Source organism: Thermobia domestica, chromosome 3 (genome assembly GCF_964235325.1).
Source record: "Thermobia domestica chromosome 3, izTheDome1.hap1.1, whole genome shotgun sequence".
Lineage (NCBI taxonomy): Eukaryota > Metazoa > Arthropoda > Insecta > Zygentoma > Lepismatidae > Thermobia > Thermobia domestica.
The window spans coordinates 331,138,510-331,148,079 of NC_137456.1; the positions used below are offsets into that span (position 1 = coordinate 331,138,510).

General features: G+C 32.4%; 1 protein-coding gene across 1 annotated transcript; it reads right to left on the reverse strand.

The window, feature by feature from the left end:
* Positions 1 to 4,725: 4,725 nt before the first annotated feature.
* Positions 4,726 to 5,229, reverse strand: LOC145682317 (uncharacterized). The gene has a single exon (XM_081753894.1). The coding sequence runs from the start codon at positions 5,227 to 5,229 to the stop codon at positions 4,726 to 4,728; it is 504 nt and encodes a 167-aa protein (XP_081610020.1).
* Between the last annotated feature and the right edge of the window lie 4,341 nt (positions 5,230 to 9,570).

Here is a 9,570-nt window from a genome sequence, read left to right on the forward strand (position 1 = left end):
AAATTGTTAAAGTTCTGCAACCTTAAAATTTAAGTAATAATATTGAACTTGAGGGACTGCAGAATATCCAATGTAATGATCGCACCTGGCATAATAAGACGAAAACAAATATATAGAAATTAAAGTATATTTTCCAGATATTAGTGTTGTGCAAACGAAAACTCGTTAAGCAGTATGTTTATATGTATATAGCAAGAAAGGGAACTATTAAACGGAAGATTAAAGGTTCAGAAGACCTTAAACATCTAACAGTATTTGCTATTGCGATAGCCCCTCTTACTTGAATAAACAGATTCTTCTTTCTTTTTATCCTTTTGAATAACCTACCTCACGCCTTTACATCATTTGTCATATGAACTACATGCTTCAGCCGAGACCTCAAATAAACTCGAATTAAAAACATGACACTAAAAGAGAGTCTTAGGCAAGCGTTGTGTTGTAATTATTTTCCTCTGATTTAGATAGAAAACTCAGAGATAAAAGGTATGTCACTAATTAGTGACTCACTGGAGTTCTTTCATATTAACTGTTTTTTTTCTTTTCTTAACCATCGCATGGTGGGTAACACTTAACGATTAAGCTTTTGATTTATTCATTCCTAGATAATTGACATATTCATGACTGTATTATCAAGTAAGGTTTAGAATAGAGGAAGGTGACAGAGAAAAATGATATTTCAAAGAGAGCCCGACAGCCTCTCACCATCTTTATTTAATGATGATGAAAGAGCAAAATATCATCTCCATAAAATAAACGATCTGTGGAATAATGCTTTGCCCTACAAGAATTTAGAGTACCATTTCAGTTTTAAGAAATATCATATCTTTATCAATCATATATCAATAATAACAAGTGGAATGGTTATATAAACTAGGGATGGGCAAAACCGGTTTTTATAAAAACCGAAAACCGGTTTCTATAAAAACCGAAACCCGAAAAGCCGACATTTTGGTTTTCTCCAAAACCGGTTCGGTTTTTCACCGAAACGGTTTCGGTTTTCTCCAAAACCGGTTCGGTTTTCACCGAAACTGGTTTCATTGAAAACGTTTCGAAAACACGTAAAACTATTTCTGTGGAAATGAATTCGGTTTCCGGAGAACAACTGAACACCATTCTGGTCAGAAATAGAACAAATTTTGAAAAAAAAACGCAATCGGTTTTGAAGGAAACCGAAACCGGATCGGGCGAAAAACCGAAACCGGATCGAGTGAAAAACCGAATCGGTTTTGGAGAAAACCGATAACCGGTTTCGGTGAAAACCGAATCCGGTTTTGGTTTTTGGCGAAAGCCGAAAAAACGGTTTTTGTGCCCACCACTAATATAAACTCATTTTTGAAATGGAGGGTAAGGATGATGCCTTATTCAGATTGGGAGTAAAGATAAATAAACTATTGTTTTATGAAATTACTCATAAAACCCTTATATCTAAAATTACTTAAACCTAATTTAGCTCTTCTATTCGTTGTGTTTCTCTTCCTCGCCTACTCTTAGTATATTGATCATATAACTCTTTTAACTTGGAAATCAAATCTTCTTTTCTTAATCCTATCTTATAATGATCCCAAGCTAAAGTATGTATACCGTCATTCAATATATATCTCTTGTCGTCATAAGGACTTAAAGCGAACTTGTTTTCTTCTACAGAGATTACATTATGCTTTTTACTACCAATATTATTTTGCATTTTATATAACTCTTTCTTTTCTAAAACACAGTTTTCATAATCCTCAAATGACCTGTTATAACTACACTTTTCTTTATGCCCTTTGCTTTTTTATCGGATCATCCTGATATATCCGGATGATTCATCGCCCAACCATCTCATTATTTGCATCCATGTAAATTATATAAGAGTTTTTTTTTCTTGTCAAAGTTATCTAAGTATTTATTAGCAACTGGAGATCGATTTGAACACTGAGAGATTCCACCTCTTATACCTTTCTCTATAAATAGTAATTTCTCATATTCAATAATTCTAATTTTTATCATCCTTAACATTGCATCCCAGAAAAAAACAGGACCGGTAAGATACCACGCTGGATCTAATTTATATGTTTTAAGAGCTGTATCTGAAACTTTCAATAATATATATTAGTTGAAGAACATGTCTTATTATAAAATTGAGTATATTCACTTAGTGTTTTTAAATTAAGTTCTTTACAGACTTTTACATGATGGTCATAACGCTCAATACTCATTTCCTCTCCAGTTAATCTGTTTCTAAATTTGTCTCTATATAATGGAACTGGTTCTTCTAACTTTTATTTAGAAGCAACAAAATCATACTGATAATCTCCTTTAGTACGAACTAATTCAAGCTGATTCTTTGGAAAAAACGTTGATGTTTCTCGAAATTGTTCTGGCTTTAAATTCTTTGCTAACTCTGCTAAGCTTTTTAGTAAAAATCTGAATTAATCAATGAATCTTAACTTGATAGATCTATCTTTTCCTTTTGCATCCTTATACCGAACGGTTTTTGAAACTGTAATGTAGTTTTCTTCAGTGTTAGCTATTACATCTATTTTTTTATCATCCCCACCTCCTAATTTTTTTATAAATAAATGCGCATCATACCTAGAGAGATTGTGGAAATATACAGGAATAAATCTTGGATTTGTATATTTTATATTACAATAAGAATAAGCAGCACCTCCAAATTTACCTGTTAAATGATCATGGTCACATACTTTTGTTTTACATGCATTTCTACAATTTTTAAGCTTTTTATATTCTTTCTTACATTCTACTAAGACTTCTTTTATTTCTTTTCTTTGCTCTTTTATCTCTGTTATGCTATCATCCTCCTCGTCCTCTATTTTGAAATGATGTTTTTCTTCCAAGTGTATAGCTCCTTCTTTCACCTTCTTCGTTAAATACTCAATTTTAATCTCTAAGCTTTCTATTTTCTTCACTAATAAACGTGGCAGAGCTTCAATACTTCCTTCACAAATATGTCATATTGTAGCTGATTCATATATCTCTTCTTCTTCCTCAGATAATGGAGTCATAGGTGTATAAGTATCATATATTTTTGCTATTTTGATTGCTTCTTTTGATAACCTTTTTATAAGCTCATCTGCTAAATTATCTCCTATGTATTTTACTGGTTCACTTGTATAGGAATCCAAAGTGCTTTTTACATAGTAAGTAAAACTATTAGGTTCATGTAGTTGGTAAGCATTTTAGTAGGATCTTTGAGGATCAGATTGACATGCACTTATTCTTCTTAGTATTGAGTCTAAGTCTGCTATTATTGTGAATGGTATTTTTAAAGAACGCTTATCATTTACAAATTCTAATATCTTATTCCACTCTCTAGGCAAAATAATCTTAGCAGCAGAATTGTTAGATTAAATTACTTACTCGGAAATCTTTATATTTTATTTAGATCAAAATCAAAATCAATACTTCGTATATCCTCTTTGATTTATTATCTATCTGTACCTTTATCTTAGCTTAATATAAATCTCTTAAATCACATTTCTCAACATGATCATATCTTCTTGTAATCTTGAAATCCTGAATAATATCTTTCATAACATCAATGATCTAAATCATCATATCTTATTTCTTACTATTTGCATATACTCATGCCCATATTACCTTAGAAACGGCTAGTGCACATTTTTAAACACTTTCTATCTATGTATTCATATATTCTAATATTCTCCTCTCTTTACAAAATAAGACTTATACCTTGAAACCTAATCTAACATCTTATGTAATCTTATACATCTTGTAGCCTAATCTAACAACTTACAACATAATCTAACCACTTGCAACTGAAACGTATCACAGAAACAGAAATCAAATCAAAGAAATTTAGGTATTTTCCGAATAATCTTCGTTTCCTTTCCATCTTCTAAACTTCCTTCTTTTTTGTTGAACCTGCCATCTCTCCAGCAGAAAATCTATGTGTACATGCATACACGTTTGCTTCTCCATCAGCTGAGTAATAATTATGTCACGTTCTTGTAAATCCTCCATCCACGAAGCGTTCTTATCAGCTTCCATGGAATCACAGTTCTTTTCCTTGCTATCAAACCCTTTCGATGATCTCGTGACCTTTTTTTGTATCACCAATTGGCCCAAACATGTTTACCTCTTGGGAGAATTCGTATGCTTATACTCTAAAACAAATATATATCTGGGTAGTTCGGTATCTCTACTTCATGCAGCTCTGACATATGCCCTTGCTGTAATCCATCGGTTGCCACTGTTGCCAACCCAATCCTGTCCTACTGTTGATCCGTGCAATTGGTCCTGTCACGCTTTTCATACTTGGACTGTGAATTCTCTTTGTTCCATTGATCATACCACAATATGTCCGTGGTGCCATAGTGTGGATCACAATCGGATAATGCGTTTTCCTCTTCCGTATCACAAAATATGTGATCTAACTTCAGTTGATTCGCCATTTCAACTAGTTCATCCTGTTCCGACTTCCTGATGGTATTTTCAGATTTCTTGAAAAGTGTCATATTGACAGGCTAATGCGAAGTGATTCCTACATCCACATTTTAAACATTACTTTCCCCACGCAGGACAAGCTCCTCTTCTGTGTTGTAATCTACAGAAACTACATCGAACAGGAAATTTCGGTGACGATCTTGGAGATGCTGAACTGGAACTAGACTCATGCCGATCGTTAACTTTTGCAAAATGGTTCTTTGCCGGATGCACCATATTTATACCAGACTCTGGTTTAGGTTTATATAACCTCAACTATTGTTCAGTGCTTTCCACAGTTAAAGCAATGTCTATAGCTTGCTGGAAAGTCAAATCTTTTGTGTTTAACAGCTTGCGCCGAATCGCTTCATCAGTGACTCCAAACACAAACTGGTCTCGAAGATTCTCATCCAAGCAACAAGTATAGCCACAATATGATGATTGCTTTTTAAGATCTACTACAAAGCTATTAATCGACTGATAAGGCTTCTGCTTCATGCTGTGGAATTGAAATCTCTCCGAAATAATGTTCACTTTTGCTGCATAATATGTTTTCATAGCTATTTTGATTTCTTCATATGACTTTTCCGATGGCAAAGCTGGCCAACACATATTACAGATTTGCTCATACGCTTCGGAACCAATAACAGCAAACAAAGTTGAGACCTTTCTGTCATCTGGGATTTGCGTGGCTATACACAAATGCTCAAAACATTCTAAATAAGCTTGCAGGCGATCGGTTTCACAGTTAAAAGGTAGAAAACTTGGCAATGCAGACATGGCGTAACTTAGATTTCTATCTTACTATTCTTCAATCCAATCTGTTCTCTTTAATTCTTATTTGATCAATCCAGGTATCTTAGAACTTGAATCCTATCCTACCGTAGACTGCGCCAAGATTGTTACATTAAATTACTTACTCGGAAATCTTTATATTGTATCTAGATCACTTTGTTGGTATCTAACTTACTACAACAGTAATCTAATCAAAATCAATACTTCGTATATCCTCTTTATTATCTATCTGTACCTTTATCTTAGCTTCATATAAATCTCTTAAATCACATTTCTCATCATGATCATATCTTGTTGTAATCTTGAAATCCTGAATAATATCTTTCATAACATCAATGATCTAAATCATCATATCTTATTTCTTACTATTTGCACATACTCATGCCCATATTACCTTAGAAACGGCTAGTGCACATTTTTAAACACTTTCTATCTATGTATTCTTATATTCTAACAAGAATATAAACCACAGTATTCTTCATGCCGTGTTAATAATTCTTCTGATTCAAAATGCTTAGTTAAACATCCCTCACATAAAAATCTCTTATGTCCATCTTTTATTATTTGACTTCCAACAAGCTTCCATAAATCTTTAATTAAACAGTATTTCTTTTTATTTTGTGTTTTATTTCTTTTCTTTAAATATAAAAGACAAATATGATTTTGCTTTCTTTCTTTGCGTATTCTAAGTGGGTAGATTTTTTTCATTATCATCCATGGTAAAAACACCAGTAGCGGCTCGTGGTCTGTAGAAGTACCGGTTGCAATGTTGCAATATCAAAGGTTTGTAGTTACGCGCAAGTGTTCCCCTCTCCCCAGCATTCTTGAGTCTTATCCAAAAAATATTCAGGAAATATGAAGAGGAAGGCCCTTATCAGCTCCATTTGTATATTTATTGATTAAAGTGTATTATCTAATATTGATTTAATATATAAGTTATTTCCTTTTTTCCAAACAACCACTATCAATGTACGTTTATACACTATTTATATACAAAAACTTCTACGTTCATGTTATTGAACAAGAGATAAATCGAATATATAGCATGTGCTGTAAGCCATGAATGATATCGTTAACCCAGAAAGAAGAAAAAATCAAGAAAATTGCACATATTCATGCACACAGTTAAACAAAATTATTTAATTAAGTAAACTATGCATTATTTTAGAATGAAAGGTCTTTCTTCGTTCTTTTCGAGCTTCAAATTATTCTATGACTTCATTAAAATCTGAAATGTTGCTCGCCAAGTTTTTCTGAATAGAAAGCATCACTACTGGAAATATTTTAAGCTTTATTTTCTTTAAGGTACAGAAACACCTCTCTCCTCCGACAATATGCATTTTGTTAGCATTTCTTTTTATGAATATAAGGAACAAAGAGTTCATTTTCAGTAAATACGTATTTTTGTCTGCTGTTCTATTATAAAGAAGCATGAAATATAAGATTTTTTCCTTCAAAAATGAAAAAAATAATAATAGTTTAAGATTCCAGCAATTTAGGCTAAAGAAGTCAGATGAGTATTGATAGTGAATAATTTGAGATTAATTTTTTATGCTCTCCGCCGGAAATTGAACACGGGATCATGTGCACGAGCGACACACAGCTAGGAATTATACCAGTGGTAAGACATTCTCTTCTTCGAGTCTCGATCGCCCCCTTCCCCCCAGAATAGGATATTTTTTATTTTAAAAATAAAATCTATGCCAAGAATTTTTACCTTTGTATTGTAAATGTAAAATAAAATCTTTGATTGTCCTTCCCCAAATATTCAGCTTGGATCCGCCCCTGCTACCACCAGACGCGTATTTGCTCTTTGCGAGTTTCTGTTTGGTGACTAACTTCTTTCTTCCAAGCGTCTATATCTCTCTCAACCTATCAATTGAGTCAAGCGCTGCCAAACGGAGGAATTCGTAACTACTACAGAAGCTGACTATATAGCCTACCAGTTGCAACGAAATAGCAACTGGAAACGTGTGATACGGGAGGATAGCAGCGATGCAAGAATAAATCCACATCCTCATGTTAAGAGATAGGAGCTCGCTGCCATATGCTCAATGTTACTGCTTCCAGTGGCAACGCTTGCTGCCACTGGATTTGTATATCACTATCTTTCTTTCAGTTTTTTAACATTAATTTTTTTAGAAATGCATCAATACTGTTCTGCGCTCAAGAGCAAAGGTTTATTTTTTACTGATACACTACTTTAATACTTAAAAATATCTTTAGTATTAAAGAAATATCCGGTTGCACAACCATGAACATATAGTACCAGCCGCCACTGAAAAACACTGATAGGTATATTAGCTCTATTTTCAAATTTTGCTATATCAGTAATATGTAAAGGAAAGGGAATATCTTTAAGATATTTATCCAATTCTTGCTCATATTGTCTAGGAACTCTTTGTGGATGTCTAGCAACAGGATGTAATGCCCTTAGAACAGACCATAAGAAGCATTTTTGATCTTTGTTTTTAATATTAATGCATGCTCTTCTTCTTTCAATTATTTCTGGAAGTTCTATATAGGATGATCCATTCATTGCTATGTATTTGTTAATTCTTAGCTCAAGATAGTCAACAGAATGCAAAGTCCAACCTGAACCCTTTCCTTGAAACTCTTCCATTTCTGCCCTAATTTTTCTAGTTGCATTTTTATAATACTCATTTAGATCAGTGAATTGAAGTATAATTTCATTTGATGTTTTAAAATTATGTTTTCGAATCTGCTTATCTGTTTTGAAGCTACATGTAAATGACATATTTACCTAAAGTGCATTAAAATATTTAAATCCATTTTTAATCATACTCTTAACTGGTTTGCTAATTGAATGTAGGAATCTGGAAGGATCTCTATATCCACCTGTGTTTTTTATTCTGAAAGCATGTAATCTATATTTAAATGAATTTCTTTTAGTTGAACATTTACATTCATTCTTTTAGGCTTCGGTTCTCCAAAAATTTCTTGTTTAAATGGAAACAGTTTTAAAGCTTTTTTCCTACCTAATCTCTTAGGTTTTGGTTTTTCAAAGATGTCTTCTTGAAATGGAAATGTTTGCCTAAAGTTTAATCTGTTTTACTCATCTTCATGTTCTTTAATACGGTCTATAATTCTGCTTTTCTTAATCGGGAATAACCTTTTATCCCCTTTCCTTTACGTAAGTTTTTTTTTTAAATTTTACTACTGTATGGTTAATTAAATTCATAACTACTCTGTTGTTCTTATTCTATAAAAATTTCAATCAGTTTCGTTATCTAATACAACAGCTAATATTCATGTGACACAGAAATTACGATATTTATTAGCATATTGTATTAGGACAGGGCTTTAATGGAAACAACCATTCAATGTTACTGATGATCTAATGGAAACTAATTCATTTTTATTATTCTTTCTTCAAATCTACCTCATCTCTATCATTTGTAGGCTCAAGTTCTTTGTCACTATCATTTCTGGCTCAAGTTCTTTGATACTATCCCAATTTGATTCTGGTGTATATCTTTCTAGTACTCCATTCTCTTTTTCTTTTAATAACATTTCTTGTTTTAATAATATTTGTTTTCCTAGTAGTGATGTTATGAGTTTAAGATCTTGATGAATAAGGTTAAGTTTATTCTGTATCAAATCACATTGCTTATCCATATTTATTAAATACGAAATTTAACATAAATGAATAATTATTTTCTTATTATTATACAAAACGAGACTATGGAAAGGAAAACTATTTCCCTACTTAAACAATACTGCAGAGAGAACGGAATACGTAGCAATTCAAACTTTAGCAAAGCAGAAATAATAGCCTTAATCAACGAGCACAGAAATAAGTCTTTAGCAACAACTGCTCCAAATTTATAACCACCAAGTGAACAGGATGAACTTATAAAAGGTATGATTCAAAAATTAAATCCTGAACATATCGTAAACTACTTTCAAAATCCGCTTTGTAGAGACATAGTTATAGATGTACTTAACAGTCAAAAATTAGAAGAATGGAAACTAATTTCAGAAATAAAGAACTTACCTGATAACTTTCTAGAAACCTTCAAAAACAAGATACATTGGTGTTCAGTTACTTCAACCCATATACTATCACTTTCTTTTATTGAACGTTATGAAGAACACATCGATTGGACCAGGTTATGAAAAAGAAAAGACTTGCTTAAGCACGAAAACATTATTAATAAGTATGGTAATAAACTTTCCTGGGACAAATTGTGTGAACCAACGTATGGTTCAAGGTGTTATCATCATTTGAAACCAGAATTCGTATTAAACCATAAAGAACATAAAAGACAACTTATTCATTGGGATTACTACACGTATGATTAT

Bases quoted from the DNA above. Each gene is read 5' to 3' on its own strand.
- LOC145682317 (XM_081753894.1), bottom strand. From the start codon at position 5,229: ATGTCTGCATTGCCAAGTTTTCTACCTTTTAACTGTGAAACCGATCGC.